The sequence below is a fragment of the Ostrea edulis genome, chromosome 7 (genome assembly GCF_947568905.1).
Source record: "Ostrea edulis chromosome 7, xbOstEdul1.1, whole genome shotgun sequence".
In the NCBI taxonomy this organism is placed as follows: Eukaryota; Metazoa; Mollusca; class Bivalvia; order Ostreida; family Ostreidae; genus Ostrea; species Ostrea edulis.
The window spans coordinates 56,846,602-56,872,865 of record NC_079170.1 but is presented as its reverse complement, the minus strand read 5'-3'; the positions used below and the strand labels follow the sequence as shown (position 1 = coordinate 56,872,865).

Sequence of the window (26,264 nt, the reverse complement as noted above, 5' to 3'; positions counted from 1 at the left end):
CACATTTTGAAGGTCAATAGTAGTAAAATATAAATCAGAGGAACTTGAATGCAAAAAGATAAAAATTCCAAATTCATGATTTTTATTTTCTATTCCATACATGCATATCATCAATAAAATATTTAGGGTCAGCAGCAAAAATTAGGTAGGTTCAGGAAACTGGAAACGCACATATATTCTATTTTGGCCTCAGCATGTAAAACTTTGACCCCCTTATGTGACCCCACCCTACCCTCGGGGCCATGATCTAAACAAATTTTAATCTATGTACTATAAATCTGGAAGCTTTCAAGTAATCTCCACACATCTGGTCCAGTGGTTCTTTGAGATTAATTGTATATTGTTTAACGTCCCTCTTGAGAATCTTTCACACATTTGGAAATGTGACCATTGCCAGTGAAGGTATGCAAAATTTAGGCCTATGCTCAGTGCTTATGGCCATTAAGCAGGGAGGGATCTTTATCGTGTCACACCTGCTGGAATATGGGCCCTCGGTTTTTGCGGTCTCATCCAAAGGACCATCCCATTTAGTCGCCTCTTATGACAAGCAAGGAGCACTGAGGACCTATTCTAATCCAGATCCCCATGGAATGGTTCTTTGAGAAGAAGATTTTTAAAGGTTTTCTTTATATATTCACATGTATAACTTTGACCCTGCTTTGTGTTTTTTGCAAGTTTGGTTGAAATTGGCCCATTGGATCTGATGAAGAAAATGTGAAAACTTTACGCCGACAAACAATGGAGATTTTGATCAGAAAAGCTCACTTGAGCCTTTGGCTCAGGTTAGCAAATAAAAAGTACGTATTTAACTTTTTAGTTCAGAGTTTAAAGGCATAGTTGAACCTAAAGCATGGCATGCTCTCAATGGGAGGAAAGACCATACAGATGACCTTCGGCAGAGTGGAACCCCAGGAGGAGGCCAGGCCTTGGAGGTTATAAAACTTTTTTGAGCACGCTTTCATACTCAAACTCAGTGCTCTGAATCGTACTCATACTCAACAGTTAAGGTTATAAAACTTTTATAAAATCATTCTCATACTGAAATAGAGTACATGCTCAAGATTTTTCGAGTATGTTTCGAAGCTTGCTCAAAGTTGTCATTAGCTCAGGTATGTGTCCCCTCCATTTCTGTAGCCTTAAATGCCCTTCTGACCTCGATAGCGAGTTGGCAGCATTAGAAGGCTCTCTGAGGTGCTTATTGAACCCCACAGATCGAGATGTGACATTGCACCAACTTCATATTATATCCCAATAACACTCAAAAATTATATTTCATTTCTTATATCGAGGCAAGCTACTGACAAACAAGTTAATGGTACAGGGGTTTCAACAGTCTCGATTGAAGTCAGCATTTCGCAAATTCTATGGTCGTTATAATTTTCTAGTTCTTCAATACAACCTATCATTGGGTCAAATGCTGTCTGACGTGATTCATACCAATTGTTAGGCCGTTGTTAGCACACTGATTTTGACTACGGATAACTCCGTTTACCTGATCAGGATATAGGGCTCACGGCGGGTGTGACCGGTTGACAGGGGATGCTTACCCCTCCTTAGGCACCTGATCCCACCTCTGGTGTGTCCAGGGGTCCGTGTTTGCCCAACTATCTATTCTGTATTGCTTATAGGAGTTATGAGATATTGATCACTGTTCGTTATCTTCACATTTCATTTATATTAATTTTCTATTTTGATTTGTGTTCTTACTGACCAAGCTCATATCACAGGTATCTGAATTCTAATCAGTAAATATATATTATTAATAGAAAGAAAAAAAAACTATGTGTTTATATATATATATATATATATATATATATAGTTTTTTTTTCTTTTTTCTATTAATATATATTTACTGATTAAAATTCAGATACCTGTGCTTATATGTAGCAGATGACTGAAATAAATCGTACAATTACACAAAATATAGTTTGTTAGATTTTTATCGAATGAATAATTAGGAACAATATCTAAGAGAATATAAGATATAAACAATTAATTTAGAAGGTAAAAAAGAAGACGAAACAGGACTGAGGACTCAGTGTAAAATAAAGGTATTATTTAGAGCGTAAATTATAAGTAAACTGAATTGAAGACAAGAAGAGCGGAGTAAACTACATCCCTGATGCGATTTGGTCGTGATCAGCATGATAGAGAAACAGTGGGGTTGGCCGCGATTGTTGAGTGACAGCTGATTTCAACAGAAATTCAGAGGATCTGAGAGAATTGACAGAGGATAAATGAATCATGTTAATGTTAAGCTCTTGGTCAGGATTTTGGAAGGGAACAACAGCATGTTCATCTTTAGGACTCGTGGTTGTAGCCATGTAGGACAGATTTTAATAGACAAGTGCAGGTAGGTTGCTGTTTTACCTCCAGGGTGTGTATGTGTATATACCCATTGTGAAATGATCAATATTAACATTTGCCAATTGCATTTCCTTATATGACAAATACGCTTCACATTTTAGTCTATGTATGGCCACAAGTCACTATTTTAAATTATAACCAATCTTTGCGAAAGTTGATGTGTGACTAGATGACATATCTGTCGCAGGGTCGCGTTTTAGCGAGAATATCTCGCTATAGGAGAAGTGTTCCCAACCTGTTTATTAATAATTTCGTTCATTTCTTCGGTGTTTTTATGTAATAAATTAATGTACTGAACAAGCTTATAGAGTGAGATACTTGTGTTATACTTACATTGAAACACCTTTGCTTGGGGGTTTTGTTGCTGGTTTGATGTATGGAAACTAAGGCAAATGAGAACACTCACTAATACAGCAGCAGCCCTCATTTTCCGACGTCAAATAATGATACAGTACTTCTGACATTAAATCCTACATTAAAAAAATAATGTAATAATCTGAGATTAATTATGTAGTACATGTAACATAATGATAAAATTTTCTGTTACTGATTTATTATCAACTTTCGGTTTTTTTAATAGACAAATATTGAAATAACGATCATTTACGTACCTGGACGCCATTTTCTTGATTTACCTGATAAAAAGATAACCGATAGGTTCAATTTACAATGATTCACCTACCTGTATAACATGTGACGAGACATCGACGAGAGGTAATTGTAAAAATTTATCGCTTATACCTGTGTCTATTGCTAATGTAGGTCACACTCCGCAGGTAAATATGTTGACGCATACCGAAAACATGGCGGCCAAACACAGACGCCGTGAGAAATTAAACTGTAGATAATATGAAAGAACAGAAAAGAGGTAAGACTGCACATGTACCTTTTACAGGTATATGCAAGTATATAACTATGTAAAAATGCCTTTAGTAAACCAGAAGTGATAAAACAATCAGATAGGTTAATTATATATGAGGAATATATTTTGATTCCAGCTGACAAAGGTTGTAAATAACAACAGTGTCTTTGTAAGATAGACTGATCATTATTACAATTGTATTTTAAACGAACTTGGCATTAATTCCACTTTTGGTAATCGTACTTAATACTCCGACTTTCAATTAGGATGAAATTCTTCAAAACCATGCTTCAGTTTTAGACACCTTTAATATCCCAGTCAATTGGTCGGAAAATGAGTTTAACCATTTACTGGATTCCTAAACTTCATAAAAACCCTTACAAACAAATACATCCTATCTTTGATCCTCACAGAAATATTAACAGCTGTGAATGAGAAATAACTTTAAACATACTAGCTGTGTGACTACATATATATATATATATATATATATATATATATGATATGCCAGAAGTGGTGTGAATCAAATGTGGATTTTAAAAAATTCTAAAGAACTATTAGTAAATCTGAAATCACAATTAAATCAACAACATCAAAACTTACAACTTTTCAACACTTTACAAACCATTCCTCAAAATAAATTTAAGACTAGACCTTTTTACTTTATAGACAGTAGCATGCTTCTTCAACAAAAATGGAAAACAGAAATTTATATTCAGTGATCAGTCGACCATCCAAATGAATAAATTCTGCTTCATAAGAATATAAAAACAGGTCAGCTAACAAAGGAGCACAATTCATGTCCATAAGAATACCTACAGACTGTTGGAAAACCTGATCACCAAAGACTACGAAGATATTGTCAATGAGGAATTCTAAAATATTTTTTATTTCAACTTCAGAGTACTTGTGCGTGGAATTGGAGTGGTGTTGAACAAAGTAATTTTTTGGATGACTGATAACTAGATATGAATATTTCACAGGACCTTAGGAGCAGGGCCAAAACTGCCAAGAATTGACCAATTTTCAAAAATCTTCCATACTGGAATAAGAAAAACTTTTTTTTATTTTTTTTTTTTTTTTTTTTTTGGATACATGTACTTATACCAATTTTTCTAAGTTGCCTTTATTTTTTAGTTAAGCTACTACAGCTTCAAAAGGAATGTTTGGTAAATAAACATTTATATATTTATATTCCAAGCAGGGGTACCTGTAAAATACAAAACAAAATCTATAACGAAACGAAACTTACCGAAATGAAACAGATTGTAGAACCGAACTGTGTAATCATGATAATAAAAAATGGTACCCCAGGTCCCTGTGAAAGTTACCACATATAAATGAAATTCTCTTCCCTGTTGATGTAGTCTTTCGGGTTGACTGATACATTTTAAGCGGTCCATCAGTTAGCATCAAACATTGTTTGAAGAAGCTAGCATCTGAGAAAGTTGAAAGCAGGAAGACGTTTAACTTCTTAAACAATCTCTAACTGCTGAAGTGCGAGTACTTTCAATAATGGAAAAAAATATGCAATTCGGCGAGATAGTAAGTCTAAAGATAACTCTATATATCTGGGGTGTTGCTAAAACGGCGAAACGGAAAATATTTAATGCAGTGATATCAGGAGGAGGTCAGCATTTTGTAAAATTATAAGGCTAAAGAACAAGGGAAGCAGAAATTACAAAGAAAACGGGAAGATATGCTCAGAATCCACCATTTGATATAAGTACATACAAATACACAATATCCATATGTATCTCCGGGATATAAATATGGGTTGGTCACGTGATCATTTCCATAAAGCCCAAAGGGACAGTTTTGATTTGGATTTGTAATTGTTGACAAACATGAGATAGCATAAAACAGCTCTTAATTATATACTCCTGAGTTAATGTATATATCTTTGTTGATATACTTGCTTTTCAGTGTCTTGATAATTAAAACAGTTCTTCATTTGATGGAACTTTGTTTTGTGTTTTCGTCATTTTGAACGAAGCGTTATATAGGTCAACAATGTGAAATGTATGGAAACATATTGTTAACACAATTCAGCAATGGTTATCGGTCAAAAATGTAAATATAAGTAATAAGATATCATTTTAGAATATCTATCGGGATATAAATATGGGTTGGAATGTGATCTAATTTTCCATAAAACCCTTTGGGGTTTATGGAATTGATCACATGACCAACCCATATTTATATCCCGATAGATATTTTAAAATGATACCTTATTTCTTAAATAAATTACTTTCTATATAATCCAATACAATAAAAAGTCCAATAATTCAAATGTTCTCACAGTGAAATGTTGACTTGTCCTTTTTTTTATCTTGGACTGCTCAGTCAACATCGAGTGAAATTTTGACCTATGATGTTACACCTCATTTGCGGCAATATGACAAATATGCAGACCTCTCTTAAGAGAGTAATGTAAATATTAATACTGTATATATTTTTGGGGATAAGAACTTTTGGTACAAGGCGGAATAATAGATATGTTATGGCATTACAAGATATAGTGAATTATTACAACATTGTGTAATCATGTTCATAAAGTATCCTCCCATGGTGCCTTCTGTTGTCATCTATGTTTTATATATTTATCATATACCCATCAATGTTTTGTTTTTTATACTGTGGATTTCACAGAGTGTGATCCGGGTTCGGATCACCACACTGTGGTTTTCTGATTCCGTATACGTATCTTCTGAAACTGATGACGTTTTTGTGGAAAATATTGACCGCGTCACAAACAAAACTGCATACACAGAATATAATTTCACTGTATGTCTGTGTTTTTGATAATTTGGATTACATTTATTATCTTATAAATGTGGATTTAAAATGCATAAGGGGGTATATAATAAACATATCATTACTACAGTAACTTGATCCGAAGAGTTGGATCGCATCTCGTTGACAGGCGCAGACATCAGATCACTCATGTGATCTGATGATCCGAGCCTGTCAACTTGACAGGATCCAACTCTTCGGATCAAGTTACTGTAGTATTAATATATATTTATTAATTATGAGTAATTTTTCATGTTTTACTGTTTGTACTATGCCTTTCAGGGCCCTTGATTGCCCTAATCTATTATCATTATCATATTGTCAATTTGAACAGACCAAGATAAAATATTTGTGTGTTTCCAGTTTCCCAACTCTATACCTACATTTTTGCTGCCAACCCTAGCTGTTACCTCATTTACATAAATAAAGAAATATAAAGTGGGGGGAAATTCCATGCGGTACCTTTTCAACAGATGCGGCGGGGACTGAGAAACTATTGATTAATTTTGGGGGGAGTAAAATAGGAAACACTCATATATTTTATTTTGGCCTCATTGCATGTGTTGAAGCTAAAATATCCTTGATTGCACAATATGGAGAGAATTACTACATGTATACATATTGACAAAAAGACAAAATAATTAAGGCCTCCCCCAAAAATATTCTGATCGTGTAGATTTGATTTTTAGCTCACCTGAACTGAAAGCTCAAGTGAGCTAATCTGATCGCTTTTTGTCCGTCGTCTGTCTGTTAAACTTTTCACATTTTCGACTTTTTCTCCAGAACCACTGGACCAATTTCAACCAAACATGGCCAAAAGCATCCTTGGGTGAAGGGCTTTCAAGTTTGTTCAAATGAAGGGCCATGTCCCTTTCAAAGGGGGATAATCACAAAAATGCAAAAATAGGGTTGGGTCATTTAAAAATCTTCTTCTCAAGAACCACTGGGCCAGAAGAGCTGAAATTTACCTGAAAGCTTCCTGACATATTGCAGATTCAAGTTTGTTCAAATCATGGCCCCCGGTGGTAGGATGGGGCCACAAGGGGGGATCAATGTTTTACATACAAATATATTGGGAAAAACTTTAAAAATCTTCTTCCCAAGAACCACTAAGCCAGAAAAGCTGAGATTTACATAAAAGCTTCCTGACATAATGCAGATTCAAGTTTGTTCAAATCATGGGCCCCTGGGGTTGGATGGGGCCACAATAGGGGATCAAAGTTTTACATACAAATATATAGGAAAAATCTTCTTCTCAAGAACCACTGAGCCAGAAAAGCTGATTTTTACAGGAAAACTTTCTGACATAGTGCAGATTCAAGTTTGTTCAAATCATGGCCCCCTTGGGTAGGATGGGGCCACAAGGGGGATCAAAGTTTTACATACAAATATATAGTTAAAATCTTTTTCTCAATAACCACTGAGTCAGAAAAGCTGATATTTACAAGAAAACTTTCTGACATAGTGCAGATTCAAGTTTGTTCAAATCATGGCCCCCGGGGGGTAGGATGGGGCCACAAGTGGGGGGGGGGGGGGTCAAAGTTTACATACAAATATAGGAAAAAGCTTTAAAAATCTTCTTCTCAAGAACCATTGGGCCAAAGAAGTTGACATTTACATGAAAGCTTTCTGACATAGTGTAGATTCAAGTTTGCAAAGGGTAGTTTGGGCCATAATAGGAACTAAGGTTTTACATGCAAATATATATGGAAAGTCTTCAGATATGGGCAAAGGTGACTCAGGTGAGCGATGTGGCCCATGGTCCTCTTGTTATGCTCTAATATTATATAATTGTAGATCCTGTGAGCTGATTACATTGCCAACTACAACGCTGATATTTCATGATGTATATCTTAGTTGCCTTCTGGTACATCACACTGTGTCTGAATTTGACAAATGGAATTGTCAGAGAATGTATGTATGTTGGTATAATGCATCTTTGGGACAAGGGGACATAAATCATATATTTCAGGACTCCTGCACCTCTGGGTCCTTTGGGGCTGGACAACAACTCAAAAAATGACTAATTTTCAAATATCTTCGCTACAACCACAAATATGTAAGAAAAAGGATATGCAGTCATGTAAAGCAGGGAGATCTCTACAATTTTTTTTTATTAATTTCATGACTCCTGGGGTAGAGGTTCTGAGATATGATTATTATATATTCTGTATATAAATATGTTTTCAAAATGTAAGTAATTTAAGGAAAGGACTCCTACATGCATTGGCAAATTCTCTGCTTCATGCCAATCCAGTTATGTATTATGATTACTAAACGCATTGAGTCCCTTTGTTTTCTACTAGATAATGTTCGTTTTGTCATAATTACCAGACTACATGGATGGTCCAAGTACCTGTGGACAGACAATCATTATATATGAGAACATCATAAACCTGGCAGCCCGCTCCCCCATTTCCATCCCCAATCCACCACCAATTTGCACAACAACTCTCAGGTCTGGATACACCGATTCTTACTACTATATCAAAGTGGAGTGGACTGCAACCATTAAAGACTGCGCATTTGCTCTCAATATCTACGGAGGAACTGTGGCTTCTGGAGCTCCAATTGTTAGTTCTATATTTTTGATATACAAAATAATTTTGAACCTGTAGTGTGTGTGTGCATGTGTGTGTGAATAGGGAATTTAGTGGTAAAGTCGGGGAAAACCCTCTGATTATCATTACTTTACAATACCTCAAAACAGTGTATTTTGAAAAATTGATCATTGATTTTCATGTATATTAATTGTATTGTCACGATGATGTTGAAAATTCTAATCGAAACTCTGCATCAGGTCTCAGGTTCGTTGATAAAATATTTATCACAAATAATGTAATAATACGATATTAATAGCCCAGAAAATAAATTCTAACAAAAGTAAATAGAATGTAAAAAAGTATGATATCAAAACTCTATTAAATTTACTCAATCATCAACATTTCCTTACTTTAAGAGAAAAATGTAGAATTCCCCCAAAAAACATATAGGTTTATGAATATAAATAGTTATCACCCAGATTATTACAGTTATCATACAGTTTATAGTTGGTATTATTATAATACATCAATAATTACCAGTATGTGATACAAAGCTGTACACGCACATGATCATCAGTAGCTGCAATAATGTAGCCCTATCCAATTTTTTTTTATTCTGACGTTTTCGGGGGGAAAAAATAAAAAATCAGAGAGGGCTACATTATTGCAGCTAGATCATCAGATGTGAAAGATAATAATAATTACCTGTATTCTGTCACACTACTTCCTTAGGATAAAAAAGATGCATTAATTAGAGGATTTCTTTAAAAATCTTATAATAGCACATCAACAAAATGTAAACTATAATAATACAGAAATTGATTGATTGAATATTGTTTAACTCAACATTTTTAAACTCGTATTGAGATGTCACCATTGCCGGTGAATGGCTGCAAACTTTAGGCCTATATATATGCTTAGCGCTTATGGCCTTTGAGCAGGGAAGGATCTTTATTGTGCTACACCTGCTATGACAAAGGACTTTGGTTTTTGCTGTCTCATCCGAAGGACCGCCCCATTTAGTCGCCTCTTACGACAAGCAAGGGGTACTGAGGACCTATTCTAACCTGGATCCCGAAATAGATAATAAATTACTCTACTACTGTAACATTATGATAATAGAACATAACTTCATTATCAATATATAAAAAGGATTTTTGTTGAAATCTAATGTAGGAAATTTCTCCAAATTAAGAATGTTCTACAACTGAAAGGAAATTTAAATTTTGCTTTTTTTTTTACGGTGGCTATTTATAGCCAGTGTTTTTGCTAATGCTTCTGTGGGCATAACTGTATATATATATATATATATATACACAGGGATACTAGCAGCAGAATTTTGCAGGCAGAAAATTCAGAAATTTTAGTTCTTTTTATTATCAGAACTAGATGTGCATATATGTATACAGTTGTTTATGCTTTTTCAATAGTAATTTGTGCTATACCAGGTAGGAGGCCCTCATATATGCAAAGATAATTCTGAATTGGTACAATCCTCAATTCATGAATATTCATAAGATAACAGCATCGTAATTAAAAGTATCCCACTCTTAGGATATTATTCACTGAGGAACGTCAGGTTCATCCAGATTGATATTAGATATTGAAACACTTTTACTACCGGTAATATATGCGATGACGTATGTGCTCCCAATTGAAAAAATGTAAGCAGTACTATATCTTAATGTTAAGATATATAGTATTGTTTACATTTTTTCAATTGGGAGCAAGCCTGTGATGCAACAAAGTCAACATGGTATTGTTGGTGAAACTAAATAAAAAATCAAGAATACATAGAATCAAAGTATCTGAATTGTATGTGCATGGAAGATTTCATTCTTGATAAATGCATATTATGTAAGGGTGAAATTTTGAAAGATTTTTATGCCCCCAGGATCGAAGATCGGGGGACATATTGTTTTTGTCCTGTCTGTCATTCTGTAATTCTGTCTGAAACTTTAACCTTGCTAATAACTTTTGATCAGTAAGTGCTAGAGCTTTGATATTTCACATGAGTATTCCTTGGGATAAGACCTTTCCGTTGGTACCAACATTTTTTACTCTTTGACCTTGAAGTTTAACCTACTCTTTGAAAACTTTAACCTTCCTAATAACTTTTGAACAGTAAGCGATATAGCTTTGATATTTCACATGAGTATTCCTTGTGACAAGACCTTTCCATGGATACCAACATTTATGACTCTTTGACCTTGGAGTTTGACCTACTTTTTGAAAACTTTATCCTTGCTAATAACTTTTGAACAGCAAGTGATAGAGCTTTGATATTTCACATGAGTATTCCTTGTGACAAGACCTTTCCGTTGGTACTAAACCTTTTGACCATGACATCAGTGCTCCCACTGGACCAGAATTCCCTTTCGCCACTTTTTCGGGGAGCGGCGCGGCACAAATAATCACATGCTTTCCATCATATTATATATTATTTTATTCATTACACTTATTTTAGCATTTTGAATCAGTTACATTACTTAATCATATCCAGCTACCATACCTAAACACTTCTTTCTGAAATAATAAGAAGTTGATTTGTTTGATAAATTCTATTATGGAAATCAAAATTCGGATAATAAATCATAAAAATATAAACTTCATGATGCTACACCCCTCAGTGAAAACATTGTGTACATTGCCCGAAATGCAGATGTCACAAAACATCAAACCCAATTTAAAGTCGTATCTCAACCATTCCCTATTAAATTTCCGTTTTTGTATGGAAGATTTTGCAATTTGGACAGAATCAGATGTTTGAGCAGGTGGGGTTGACTGTAAAGCCAAACATAGTTATTTTTTAATTTTAGACTGACTAGGGTCAGAAGCTACAAGTTTAGTGTCAAAATAGAATGGGGTGCATAGTCTTAGGAGATTAGCATTTTTATACTGTTGCGCACTGAACTTCAAAGAAAATTATTTATTAAAATTGCTATGTCCATATCAATAGTGACCGACCGCATAATTGTTTATGAAATATTCGAACTAAAATCAAACACATCAAAATCTTGTAATCAACGAGTTTGGCCGCAAAAACAAACAATTGATGTATTCATATATACATTATACACAATAATACGGCCAATTTAATTACCGGTCGGTTCTCTGGTTAAGAATTGACATTAATGTGGAGATGATAACACGATAATGAATAAGACTTTAATTGTTAAACAATTGACCACAGCAAGGTAAACAGCTGTCGGATGTACTTTATTACATAATCACCGACTTTTTTGCAGCCATAAATTACCTGAGGCTGTGACCAGCTCTGTATGCACTGGAGCGAAGCAAGATTTCCGGTCGCACGCGTTGACTGAATAAACAAACAGGCGATAATGCGTCACTGACAAAGGATTTAAAATACAATTTATTGCAAAAAGGGATTTTCGCCACTTTCAATTTTTTTTCGCCATTTTTGAAAATAATTCGCCATTGGCAGCTCGAGCACTGCATGACATTTGACCTACCTTTAAAAAAATTGACATTGGTCATAACTTCTAAATGGTAAATATTAGAGCTTTTATTTTGCACATGAGCATTTCTTGTGACAAGATCTTTCTACTGGTACCAAGATATTTGTCCTTGTGGCTTTGGCCATTTTCGGAATTGGCCATTTGTGTTTCATAAACACATCTTGTTCTTAATGTAATGAAAAAAATAACGAAGTACAAGAACTACCTAACAATCAGTATGAAACACGTCAGGTAAACGGAGTACAGGGGGTCCCAGATAATCCAATAGCCCATTTGTCATTGAAAAATTATCAGATTAGCCGAATATTTGATTAGTCAAATGGCTATTTACATTCACAAAACTTTGTATGTATCGATTTCTTCAAAAGTATATTTAGGGTTTCACACTACAATTCTTCACATCAATATTACAACAAACTATATTATCGGTACTTTTACGTTTTATTATTCACAAGTATATTTATTACTATTCTTCTGACCATATTGTCATTTTGCTTACTTTTATTATGCCCCCCTTCAAAGAAGAGAGGCATTTTGCTTTGCACCTGTATGTCGGTCGGCTGGTAGACCACATGTTGTTTGCTCAATATCTTGAGAACCATTCACTTGATTGTAATGATATTTCATATGTGGGTTGGTTATGAGTAGAAGAGGACCCCTATTGTTCTTCAGGTCAAGGGTCAATCTACTCTGGACATAGGAAGACACTGTCCTCTCAATATCTTGAGAACCCTTTGCTTGACAGACATCAGACTTGGTACACTGATACATCCCAAGGAGTAGATAACCCCTGTTGATTTTGAGTTCACATGGTCAAGGGTCAACTGGACATAGGATTATACTGACATCTCCATGTCTAGAGAACCCTTTGCTTGACAGACATCAAACTTGGTACACTGGTACCCCTCTTAATTTTGAGGTCAAACTGGACATAGGAAGACAATGTCCGCTCAATATCTTGAGAACCCTTTGCTTGGCAAACCCTGTCTCTGAGTAATAGATAATTCACTATTTACAAATAATTCAAAGATCGTAAGACAAATTGACCTAAATCTTTCCAAAAAAACTTGAGAAATTCAGTTGTAAAACCATCACTACCTCTGCTAGTGTCATTATTCATTCTTTTCAAAGTATCAGTGGCTTCACTATATGTGATTTCCCCCTCTAATATTTGGCTTTCTTCAAAAGAGTTTTCGGACTTCCTTAAACATGTTATCATTCTCCCATGCCCTTTTATTCCCCTCGGTATTTTTATTCTTGTATAATTCTTCATAATAATCACATACCAAATCTGATATTTCTTCTCGACTGGTAATAGTATGACTGTCATCCCTCTCAATTCTATAAATTATTTTATTAACGTAATTTCTTTCCTCCAAATTGCAGAAATAGTTGCTAGGTTTTTCACCTTCTTCAATTCATTTGGCCTTTGATCTAATCGTAGCCCCTTTTAATTTTTCTAATCGAATAGTTTCTAGTTCTTTCTATGCATTTTCTAGATCCTGTGTATCGATAACACCTTCTTGCTCTTCTAACTGGTGTATAGTTTCTGATAATTCCACCTCTCTTTGGTTTTTACCTCTTTAAGATATGAGAAAAAGGATATAGATTGCTCTCTTATTTCCATTAAAAGAATTTCCAAGAATAATTGATCATTAATCTTGAAGCAAATTTCTTTGTCAGGTATATTATTAATATTATACAATTGCTGTTTTTGAGGTCAATGCGATGATTTAGACACCTGAGGAGTACAATATTCACCGAGCCCGAAGGGCGAGGTGAATATTGTACTTCGAAGGTGGCTAAATCATCGTATTGACCTCAAAAACTGCAATAATTGTTTTATTATATGATTAAAAAACTCTTCAAGATTGTTAATGTGACAACCGGAAAACAAACCTGCTGAAATCTTGGCCGAACCCAGTGAGAAACGCGGAATTTCATTGGACGGCAAAAATAAGTATACAGTGAAACTTCTCTAAACCGGCCAGCTGTCGGACCAAAAAAAACGGCCGGTTTAGAGGGGTGACCGGTATACCGAGAATTTAACATTTAGAGACATTTCAGCTAAATTTTTTATTAGATATTTCATTGACATACCACAAACCATATAATATGATGTTCAAGGACTATTATTTCACTATTGGAAATGAAACAAAATAATTTACTAACACGTTTATTTTCAATTTATAGCACTAAAACTAATTAAACACGAATAAACATTTTTACATTGACATGCATAAATAATGGAAAACATTCCGTTTAAATAAAACTGCATTTGATATATGTATAGAAATTTGTAGACTAGCAGCATTTATGTAGAATTTCGGCTTAGGTTTTAATAAACAAAACAAACACATAGCCATTTGATTGCTGCAATTAATACACAGAGTAGGTACTGCTCACTTTGATATGGGGATCTATGATCAATTATCGGTGGAGATCAAACTAGTCCGCGAGTACCTACAGGTACATGTAATTATTACGAGAAATAGTCTTGTTACAATCATCTAATTTTAACTAAAAATTTATAACAGGATACATAAAGAAAACACAGAGGCCTATTATTGAAATTCCTCTTACCTATAAAAACTCTGTTTACGTCCATTGCTTATATCGTTAACAAATTTGTTTTGACGTTTTTGAAAAGTACAGTAGTAAATATATAATTTTAATTTTGATGTTTCTTAGAAATTTTACGTCTATGGAAACCCCCCAAAAATCATTTATCTATTGAAAATTATCATTAACAGTCATGGGTTTGTTGTTTATTAACTACCACTTATATGGTGCAAGGATATGTGTATATCTGTTTCTGACATTTCGTACAGAAATTTAAAAGGGTCACTTGGATGAGCCAAGTACCAATTAACACCCTGGACAGCACAGGTAAACTATAGAACTTATAGAGGCCACTGGTGTTTTTCACACCTCCAGTTGATAATTTCCCACCTGGCCAGTGGGTCAGTCATTTTTCACACCTGGCCAGTCTTAATCACCCCTCTGGCCAAAATTTTCTAGTCTTGGAATAGTGGCTGGTATTATAAGGGTAAATTACACATGTTTGTTAACAATTGTACTTTAAAAAGTGGCCGATGTCCGGTTTTCAGGGGTGGACGGTTTTGTGAGACTTTCTTTGTAAGGAAATGTTAAGGTTTTTGCCGGGACTTTGAAAATCGGCCGATATTCAGGGAGAACTGGTTTTCTGAGGGGCCGGTTTGGAGAAGTTTCACTGTAATCGATCGCGTCAAATTGGAAGTTCCCGACTTATTTTTGGTCCTATGTGGAAAAAATAATTCCTTATGTTCACCTGGAAGGTCACGTGCAGGTAAACATAACGTAGTATGATTTCTACATTGTTGGATCTCAGCCAATGAGAGAGCTAGGAATTATTCAGTCATATAATAATATCAAATGTATACACTGGAATCGCGTACTGCTGTTTCGTGTTACTAATTGTTCAACAAATTCTTTATTATACAAAAGAGAGTTATTAAACTTCCATAAGCTAGCCCTTTCCTTTTTTGAATTCTTGTAGTTTAATAGAAAAAGTTACCATAGAATGATCTGACCTGTAACTTGCTTCAACATAACCATCATGGACACTATTAAACAAGGAATTTGACACTAGAAAATAATCTAACCTCGCTAACTTTGTAGGATTCTTACGTCTCCAGGTGTATAGCTGCCTCTCTGGATGCAATTCTCAAAAACTGTCTAAAATATCTAACTCCTCCATGGTTTCTATCATAGTTCTCCTCGCATAAGGATTGTTTATAGTATTTTCTTTATAATGCTTACAGTCTAACTTTGGATTCATAACAAAATTAAAGTCACCACAAAATATGTAATTGTCATTTTCAAAATCCTTTGCTTTTTCTACAACATTTTTTAAAAAATCAGGTGAATCTATATGGCTCATATTACCATTGATAATTGTTCATTCAGGAAGTTACAATCTCGGTGCTGTTTTAAGCTCATCTTAGCTAAGCTTTTCCCACACCACTGTCTATCAGTACTTTGATTATTCAAGGTACCATTCCCCTTTTAATAAAGTTTTTTTTATCAAAAGACGAAAGTTACCTTTTACCAGTAGTTAAAATAACTTTGATAAATTATTATTTTTATATTGCTTGACACTGAGAAAATGTTTTGGACCATCAGGTAGTCAACTAACATTCTCAGAATACATGCATCACATATTTGTTTAAAATAGGAATATTACAGACTTATAATCTTTTATGTTACAGAAAAGTTTTCGCTGCTTAGGGGACCAGGAAAACACAGGCATTATTGAGGTCAGGGAATCGGACATCACAGTACATCTAACACAGGCACGCGATCTCTTCCAACCCCATAATACATTCAACCTGCGTATTACTACTTATCGTAAGTTATCAAATATAGAAGCTTATTCAGCAAACTGATTTCAGTAATAATTTATCACATACCATAGTGCTATTATTAACAATCACGTTTGACCCCTTTGCTGATACATGGCCGGATCTTTGCTTGATAAATCGTAGTATATATAAATGTACAAACTTTGTTATGTACTTTTGTATACATAAGGGCGAAGATATCAAACTTGTGAATATTTCATGTTCCTTGCATCCTTATTTTCTGATCGAAATTTGTCCGTTGTCCGTCTGCATTGTCGCCATAAACTTTTCACATTTTCATCTTCTCCAGAACCACTGGGCCAATTTTAACCAAACTCTGCACAAAGCATCCTTAAGTGAAGGGGATTCAAGTTTGTTCAAATGAAGGGCCTTGTCCCCTTTAAAGGGGAGATAGTTCCAAAAATAGGATGGGGTCATTTTATAATCTTTTTCTCAAGAACCACTGGGCCAGAAAAGTTTACATTAATTTACGTGAAAGCACCCTAACATTGTGCAGATTCAAGTGTGTTAAAATCATGGCCCCTTGGAGTAGGATGGGCCATAATAGGGAATAAAAGATTTACATGCAAATATATAGGGAAAATCTTTAAAAGATCTTCTTCTGAAGAACCACTGGGCCAGGAAAGTACAAATTTACAGGAAAGCTTCCTGACATAGTGCAGATTCAAGTTTGTTATAATCATGGCCCCTATAGGGCTTTGATATTTTACATATAGATTTCTGATAACAAGGTCTATTATCTGGTATCAAGACTTTAGAGCTAGTGACCTTGACCTAGGACTTTAGCTTAATTTTCAAAAACTTTAAACTGGGCTATATCTTTTGAACCAAGCGGGATAGGGTTTTGATATTTCATGTATAGATGACTCATGTCCAGGCATTTTGTTTGGAACACCAAGACTTGTGTTGTAGCGATACACAATTAAATATTTTAACATGACTATATCTTTAGAAACAAAGAGAATTTCACAAATGGGTTCCTCATAACAAGGCCTTTTATTTGGTACCAAGATTTGCGATGTAATGACGTTGGACTTTGACCTACCTTTTTACCCTGGAGCTAGTGGGGCTATATTTGAAAGGTCAAAATTTTACGTTATGTATGAATATAGGGGGAAAATCTTCTCCAGAACAGCAAGGCCATGTTAGTAATATTGATTTTGAAGCATTCCTATGTTGCATGGAGTGATTTCATACTATGGGGTCAATTTTTTTCATGATTACAAAGAAGGTAAAATATCATCTTAAAATCCTCAGAAAAATAGCAGGGTCAAGGTGACTCGGGTGAGTGTTATGACCCCACCCTAGCTTGTCAAAGAATTGAATAATCATTTAACTATAAACAAAATATGTGTGAATGTATGTGTGGGTGCATGTGGCTAAATTCATTTTAGACATATTAAATGCAAAAGACCTGACAAAGAATACAATATATTGATTTACAGGTGACCCTTCTGCACCTGAGTTATCGGAAGGAACCTCAAAACTCCCAACAGGTGCTGTCATAGGGATTGTGATTGGTCTGTTTGCTCTCATTGTTTTCTGCATTGTAATGTGCTGGTTTTACAAACAAGGAAAGCTCAAGTTTCTAGAAAAGAAGTCACTACAAAGCTACCGAGAAAGAGGTGGTAGTGTGTCTGGTAAATCTGATAATATATTTCGCAGTCTACATGGAGGTTCCACTGGATATATGGAATCAAGTGCAGGCTCAGAATTGTCTCTCTCCTCAAAAAACTGGGATAATCAGCAAATGTGGGCTAGCTTAACACATACCCCTACCATGGGACGTAAAGTAAAACCTGTGTCTATCCCCTTAGCTCCTCCACTGCCTTCTATCCACAACAAAGAGAAGAGCTTGGAAAGTGACAGCCAAGCATCCATTTCCAGGGATATCAGTATACCAGCCTTGTCATCTTCTGCACAGAGAGGTAGGAGAAGGACCCAGAGTACTGATGAACCGCCTAAAGGACGTCGTCCAACAGCAGCTAATGGCCAATCCAAGCAAAACTTTGATAACCATGGCTACAATGATAAAGACTACAATAAAGAAAATGAGAGAAACATAAAGAAGGAAACCAATATTGATGATGTGTTTGAAACTGCTAAACAAACAGGTGGGATTTTGCATGAACTCAAAAGAGAACTGTCTCGAAGACAGAGCATGAAAGAAATGAAGGCAGAATCAGAGACAAGTGACAAAAAATCTGCAGACTCTGCAGAAGGCCCAGCCTTTGAGAGTACGCCAAGGACTTCCCGCAAAGCAGAAGGACAGTCGGAAGAGAGAGGACTCGCTAACAAGTCAAAATATGCTGGTATTGATCAACAAAGTGAGGTGGGGGAACCAGACAAAATTATTAACCCTATGCTCCAAACAAATCCAGCCATTAGAGCCTCAGTCAGTTCACTTCGGTCCAAAACGGATGAATCACCAGGCTCAAAAAGGAAGAAACGCAAGAAGAAATATGTTGGTGTTCACAAGCATCCAAGTAAAGGGAAAGGGGACAACCAGGAAAACACTACTAACAGGTATGACTCCATTCCAGATAATTCATTTGACTCTATGCCACCTGTTCACTCCAAATCTGATGATGGGCCACTTCCCCCAGAGGCATTAGCTCCTGTTTTTGCCACAGACACATCTGTAATGCAACATTTTTATCCTCCTCAACAAGACTATCATAACCAAATGAATGAAATAGTTTTATTGGGTTATGATGCATATGGTAATACAGTGTATGGAAATCCTCATCATTACCAAAGTGGTGGACAGAGTTATATGATAGATCCACATGGGAACTATGTTCCTCTGGCTGATATGTCAAATCCAGGGATACCAGGTTATACCTCTACCCCATACAATACACAACATCATCATCAAATGCCTCATGACCAGCTTGCAAAATCAAATGTTCTGAATCCCATGAACATAAAAAGTTCTATAGTGCCATCTGGAACCGTGTTGGATGATCCTCATATTCCTCCTCCTGGGGGCACATTAGTTCGATCAGCAGTGGATCAAAAAACAGGGGCACAGGTCAATCAAACAGTTTGGGCAGACAGCAAGAGGGATCCTACAGATCCACCTCCTGGAGATCACAACCCACAGATTACTCGCAAAACCATTGTCCGAGTGACTACCAAAGACACAACAGATGGAAAATTGCCATCAGCACCTGATCCAAGTAAGACTATTGACTATGTACATGTAAATGATGTAATAGAGTTACAATGTATGATCATACCGTAGTAATAAATCTACTAGCTGCTAGTGCAGAAAACTTAGAGATAATATATAATTAACTAATACACTCTGTATAAGCAGGAATTAATTCAAAATCAGATTCATTTAATACATATTGGAATATTTCTAGTGGTTAGGGCATTTGCTTAACTACTGAGAGGCCTGGCACCCCACTGAATGTAAGACCTTCAACATATGTAGTAACCTTCGCTAAGTAGCCAGAGTTAGAAGTGAGAGTTAGGTCTTTCGGATATGACCTTAATAAACTGAGGTGCAATTTCACAGTAGGCATTGGTAAGATATACAACCCTCACTGCTACTGCAGCAGTGAAGGCCATGCATACACTGTACGTCAAAATTTGTAGAACTTCATCAAAATAATGGGATGTAATACTATATACAAACAAACAAGTACAGTGTTTGTAAATCGAATCGAATACCGGTATGTAGCAAAAATGGGAAGGGAAGCCTCTATAAAGATTGTGAAATTCATGGCACCAGGGTTAGAGATCTTGGTACCATGGTGGGGATTTGGTTCATATAATGAAAATGCATTATAAATTCTTTTTGAAATTGTTCTTCTTAGCTCTTGGAAATCAGACTTGGCACTTCATGAAAGGATCTAGATTACGGATTATTATTGGGTTGGGTTCTAGGGATCATATAGGGAAATACATTACTACTCCCTTCACAGTGGAGCTTATGGAGACTACTAGTTTGCATGCCATCAGTCAGTTTGTCAAAACTTAATATTCCTGCTTAATTTCATCATGCTTTGATTTGAGACCGCGGAACATTAATTGGCAAGATTGGAAATAAACAGCGTTTTTGACTGTCATCTGTTGCAGTTAAAACACTTGATGTCACAAATGAAAAGGATAGAGCTGTATGAGATTCAGCGTGGACGACCATATAAACATTGGAAGGAAATTGTAGTTTTTGAAGTCATTTTCAATCTGCTTTGCAATTTTATGTATCACAACAATTACATTTGTATAATGGGTGTCTAAGGTGCAAACATGTGACATCTTCGGAAATGCATTGATGTAGAAGTTTTTAAGACATATTTGAATAGCATAACTCTTGTAAAGAATCACTGTATGTCACTTCATAAATTTTTTTTAAAAATCTACCAGAGTTTGTGATTGTCAAAGCATTTGACATCACAAAAAAAAGAGCTCTTATGATTCAGCACAGATGACTTTAGAAATTATAGTTTTTGAAGTGAATTTCAATCCACTTTGCATCATAACAATTATAATGGATTTTAATACTTAAAAAGACCATCCTGTTTTTACCTTCAATTTACATCATTAGAATTGTAAGATTAAAATTTCATTTTGCTAATTGAGTTCTAAATCCATTTTTAGCCTTCAATGCAGTCTTTCTCAATTATAAGCACTACATGCTTCTCAACAATAACTTCGTCAAGAAAAAGTAGTTCAACGGTCTTAAGGAGGAATGAGATGCTGAAATTTATATGCAAATGAAAATGTTGCAGTTCCAAGGTATTCAGAATTACCCCAAGAATGCACATTTAAAAGTTTGAACAGTAAACATTGAGGAAGGTTTGATGTGTCTTTTACTACAAGTATTTAATGATCATCAATGCATTTTAGAAGATATCACATGTTTACACATGGAGATTTATAATGCAGACTGCCCAGTTGTTGAGATGAGGTGTCGGATGAAGATCTGGGGATGATTGGCTCCTCCAGAAGGTGGTTATTGTGTTCATCTTGAAGACTGATTGATTGGATGGGGTTTTTTTGGCGTCCTGGCATAGTGTAGATTCAAGTTTGTTAAAACCATGGTCCCCGGGGGTAGGGTGGGGCCACTATAGGGGATCAAAGTTTTACATAGAAATATATAGGGAAAATCTTAAAAATTCTCAAGAACCACAGGGCCAGAAAAGTTCATATTTACATGAAAGTTTCTTGATGTAGTCCAGATTCAAGTTTGTGAAAATCATGTTTTACATACAAATGTATAGGGAAAATCTTTAAAAATCTTCTACTCAAGTACCATTGGGCCAGAGAAGTTTACATTTACATGGAAGCTTTGTGACATAGTGCAGGCCCAAGGATCATGAAACATCTTAAGCTTAAGTCAAAATCTGAATATTGTGATGAAATGATTGAGAAGTCGATCATTCCAAAATAAAATTGCTATTCAATATTGTTTCATTGAATTTCTGGTGTATGCAAATTAAGAGTTTCATTTCAAAAGTAATGAATGTTTTACATGTGATTGAAATTTTGACTTAAGTCTGAGTTTGTTACATGATCCTGGGGCCAGATTCAATATTTTAGGAATTAATTGAGGGGTATATTATTTTGGTAAAGGTATAAAGGTAGAACAGCCATGAGTAAATGATGTTTATTGTATGTGTGGGTGTTTTGATTTATGATTTTTTTGGCAGTGGGCATATGAAACTAAAGTGAAGCAGAAGTGGCTGATAACTGCAGTAGCCCTTAAAGGTTAAAAGGTCACCTCTAGTGACAGGAGTGACTGGCAGTTAATGCCAGTCACTCCTGTCACCAGAGGTGTTACTTCAAGAGTGTCTGACAGTTGAGGTTGATGATATAGAGATGTTGACAAGAGTAACTTTGGGATGAAAAGTGTAAGCTTTAGATGCAAAGCAGCACATGTCTAAGGCATATGGCACCAGCCTAGGGTTTAGTCTATAACCACTGCCAAAAACCACTACAAGTTTAGCAGTTTGGTGTATGGTAGAGATTTAATGAAGCCAATGACACTGGGCTACCTGCCATTTGTCAAGGTACATGATGTCTGAAGCCACAGAAAAACTTCATGTTATTTTAGATAAAGTTGATATATTAAAGTCTAATATAGCTGGAATGATAATGTTAAAATTGCTTGTGGATATGGTTAGCTGAGTTTGGAGGTTAAATAGGGTGACAACTACACACACTGCCAGGTCCCAGAAACTATCCCCCATTACTAATTATGTTGTCCACTGCACAACCATTACAAAACAAACCTCATACTAACACTTCATGCAGCAGATTTGGCCCTACTGGAATTTCTTGAATGCTCTCTGGCCATGCAGCTTTCCTAGCTTGGGTGCAGTTGTGAGTCCTTGCAGGGTTGTTTTGCCTTATGTGTTGGAAATAGATTGTATAGCCACTTAATGAACTGTTTGGTTGATGTTGTCCAGACATTAGTCTATGATATGTGCAATTTGGACAGCCTATATTGTACAAAGTATTTGAGCAATTTGGACCAGTTGGCTTTAGTGTAGACCCAAGACCACGAGCATTTCATTGCAAGACACCAAATCCATCCATTGTTAAGTTTAGGGTATGTGTGTGTGGAAGTTGTTAAAGGTGCGAGATCATAATCTCTTTTGATGGTGTACCACCCAGTAAGGAGAGGTTGAAATCATCTTTCTGCTTACAAAATTGTTAGCTAGATGAGATGACCTGTTTATGATGGGGATGACATTCTGGCCACTCTCTGAACCAGGAGATCATCCCCTCTTTTTGCCAGGTGTTGTGAACAGTGTTGGTTTTTGTTGGTGTTTGATTTGTAGTTGTCTTAACCTGTTGTTTGAACTGAGGCTTTACCTTGGTGTTCATTGAGTCCTGAGCATGTGGTTTTTGAAGGGCGCTTTCAATAGTTCTCCAAAAATGTTGGTAAGATTGACCTGCATTTTGTCTGCCACTGATATGGCTTTGACAGGTTCGAAATCTGTTCAACCTATTTCAACTAGTTGAATGACCTTTGTCACAAGTTCACCAAGGGGAACTGTGACATTTGTTGTTGCCCCAGTTGTGACTGTGTGGCTTTGCTTGTTGTTGGTGTACAATCTTGCTGGTGTTCCAGGATTGTTTTAGGCAGTCTGCATAAGACTTGCCTTCTTGAGCATGAATTGTCATTGCCAGCGAATGTACTTTATAGTATGAGCTACCTTTATAGTAGGTGGAGCGGTTGCCTTTACAGTTTGCATAAGACTTATTCTTGCTGATACACAACTTATATGTTAGCCTCCACATTTGGGGCATGACAAGGTCCTGTTATGGATTTTGTTTCCATATTTAGGCATGACAAGATCCTGTTATGGAGTTTGTTTCCATATTTAGGCATGACAAGGTCTTGTTACGGATGCCTGTGTGGTACCCATGACATTTGTTGCATTTTGTGGAGTTTACATGTGGTTGGATTTTGAGTTTTGAGTGTATGATGGAACTTTTCCATGACACACAAGTTTAACTTTGTTTTAATTGAGTCTGACAATTGTGAGTATATGTTAGTTTCTAGGTAGGCTTTGTTTAGTTGATCCCAGAAATACAAGTAAACATCACATTATTGTGGTCGACACATGAGATGTTTACTTGGTATTTCATAATATCAAGTAACACTTATCACTTACACAGACTAATGCTCAGTAAGGCAAAACGAACAGGATACAAGGCCACACAATACACAAAAAGGAAACACAGTGAACACTGTTTTAATTTGTTGTCTTCATTTGCCATTGAATGAATGAATGAAATGTTTGTGCTTGATACCTGTTATTGTACATGTAATTGCAAAGTGGATTAAGATTCACTTCAAATACTACAATTTCAATTTAATGTTTTCACGGTCATCTGCGCTGAATCATACTTGTCCTTTTCATTTGTGACATCAAGCGTTTGACTGCAACAAATGACTGTCTTAGTGACAGCTAGGCTGCATATATATTTCCAATCTGGCCAATCCTTAGGAAGTTTTAAACTTAAAGTTTGTCCAAAAGTTATGCTATTTCTACTTCAATTTAAGTTATCAATCATTTCAATTCTGTCCTGAAGCAACTTCATGTTAGAACTTAAATTAATTCCTCTGATCCAATACATAATTGAAATGAACCCATTTAAACTGATCAATCTCAATATTTCAATATTTTTTCTCTTGTGCAGCTACATGTAGGTTATATATATGATAACAAGTATGGTACATTTACAAAGAACATATTTGTACACATTTCCATAATAAGATACTGATTTAAAATGTTTAACATTTAGCCCTCTTAACTTTTAAAGTGCACAATAGACTGGTATCATTTGCGAAGTTTCTTAATTGCTTGTAAAATAATTGCATTAGATGTTTTCTAAAGCATTTGTATTTTCCAGAGCTGCAGGAGGTTTCCTTTAATGCAGCTCAGCAGTTGCGTCTACAGCCTGCAGAGGACCCCAGCTTTCTCTCTCCCTCTAAACCAGTCAGACCATTGACATCAAATGGACCACACACCATTTATGCTTCAGAAACACCAGAGAGAGAAAATGCTGCATTCTATTCCCACATTCACCCTCCATCTGTGCTGGACACACCAAGAACTTCAGTGATGCGTGATTCCCCTGCTAAAAATCATGCAATCCGTGACAAGATTGCATTCAACAGGGAATCAGAGGAAATATAGACAGATTTTCATCTGTGAGATAAAAAAATTCCTATACATTTTTATCATTTTTACATCACCTATTATATACGCTAGAATGTTTTACTAAAATCTTGTTTCTTCATGAAATTTTGGTATACATGTTAACAAACAAAGAAGATTGAAATCATTGAGATTAAAGACATAAGAGAATACATGTGAGAAGGCAGTGCATTCCTGTAGTTGTCATGCCTTATATTTCCTATATACAGATACCAGAATCACTTTGATCATTGGTTGAATGCAAGATCAAGAAACACACACCATTCAACAGAAAATAAAATTTCAGTCTGTAAAAAGACTGACAATTATATTAGTTCTGATTAATATTTATTGACGAAATGAACTGCAATAAAAGTACTTTAATGAATTTTAGAATTTGTCACAGTTTAAAAATGTAAACGACATTTTGATATTTATTTTAGATATTGATTTATTTTCTCTTTTATCTATGCTTTTGACATACAGATATCCTATGAAAAATATTTCTGTCGCATGACATAATTACTCTGTATATTATATATAACGCAGGTGAATATGTTAATTTGTATGAACAACAATCATTGCAGCATTTTGGCCTTTAAAAGTATAGATGACTTCATAGAGGCTAAAGAAAATAATAACATTGATGAAAATAGCCAGTCATCTTAAATATTACTGACAGAATTCTTTAAGTGAAATCATGAAATATGGTCGTTATAACGATCTAGTTCGTCAATACAACCTATCATTGGGTCAAATGCTGTCTGACGTGTTTCATACCGATTGTTAAGCCGTTCTTGGCACACTGATTTTGACTATGGATAACTCTGTTTACCTGAACAGGATATAGGGCTCACAGCAGGTGTGACCGGTCGACAGGGGATGCTTTTTCCTCCTAGGCACCTGATCCCACCTCTGGTGTGTCCAGGGGTACGTGTTTGCCCAACTATCTATTTTGTATTGCTTGTAGGAGTTATTAGATTGATCACTGTTCGTTATTTTCACCTTTCATCATGTGATTCATTCAATATCACCCCACCCCCAATGAACGTAATCACTTTTCTTTGCAGATATATGTATACATTTGTATGTATTTTCATGCTGCCCCACGAGGGCCCTTGATTGAAAATAAATATGTTCTTCTT

General features: G+C 35.5%; 2 protein-coding genes across 7 annotated transcripts in view; one reads left to right on the top strand and one right to left on the bottom strand.

Moving 5' to 3' along the window:
• The window catches only part of LOC125653316 (uncharacterized), a 19,262-nt gene extending 16,178 nt beyond the window's left edge, over positions 1-3,084 (bottom strand). Inside the window, exons 1-2 of one of the 2 annotated variants that reach the window (XM_048882737.2) lie at positions 3,050-3,084; positions 2,701-2,837 (exon numbers count right to left, since the gene is read on the bottom strand). In XM_048882737.2, the coding sequence (XP_048738694.1) occupies positions 2,701-2,794 (94 nt within the window). In that variant the 5' untranslated portion in view covers positions 2,795-2,837; positions 3,050-3,084. The other variant, XM_048882738.2, reaches the window with a different exon arrangement.
• Positions 3,085-3,110: 26 nt separating this feature from the next.
• On the top strand, positions 3,111-26,264 carry LOC125653312 (uncharacterized). Of its 5 annotated transcripts, none has more exons than XM_048882728.2 (7): positions 3,138-3,235; positions 4,132-4,168; positions 7,823-7,939; positions 8,360-8,598; positions 16,301-16,439; positions 17,899-19,635; positions 24,833-26,264. In XM_048882728.2, exons 3-7 carry the CDS (start codon positions 7,867-7,869, stop codon positions 25,117-25,119), a joined length of 2,475 nt encoding a protein of 824 aa, XP_048738685.2. In that variant the 5' UTR covers positions 3,138-3,235; positions 4,132-4,168; positions 7,823-7,866; the 3' UTR covers positions 25,120-26,264. The 5 variants fall into 5 exon arrangements, with proteins under 5 accessions (XP_048738686.2, XP_048738687.2, XP_048738685.2 ...); XM_056144786.1 differs by having other exon boundaries at positions 3,899-4,168; XM_056144787.1 differs by having other exon boundaries at positions 3,160-3,235; positions 7,823-7,943.

Bases quoted from the DNA above. Each gene is read 5' to 3' on its own strand.
- LOC125653312 (XM_048882729.2), top strand. From the start codon at position 7,867: ATGATGTATATCTTAGTTGCCTTCTGGTACATCACACTGTGTCTGAAT. The intron at 7,940-8,359 runs GTATGTATGTTG...CATAATTACCAG, and splicing joins AAATGGAATTGTCAGAGAAT to ACTACATGGATGGTCCAAGT. The intron at 19,636-24,832 runs GTAAGACTATTG...TGTATTTTCCAG, and splicing joins GCCATCAGCACCTGATCCAA to AGCTGCAGGAGGTTTCCTTT.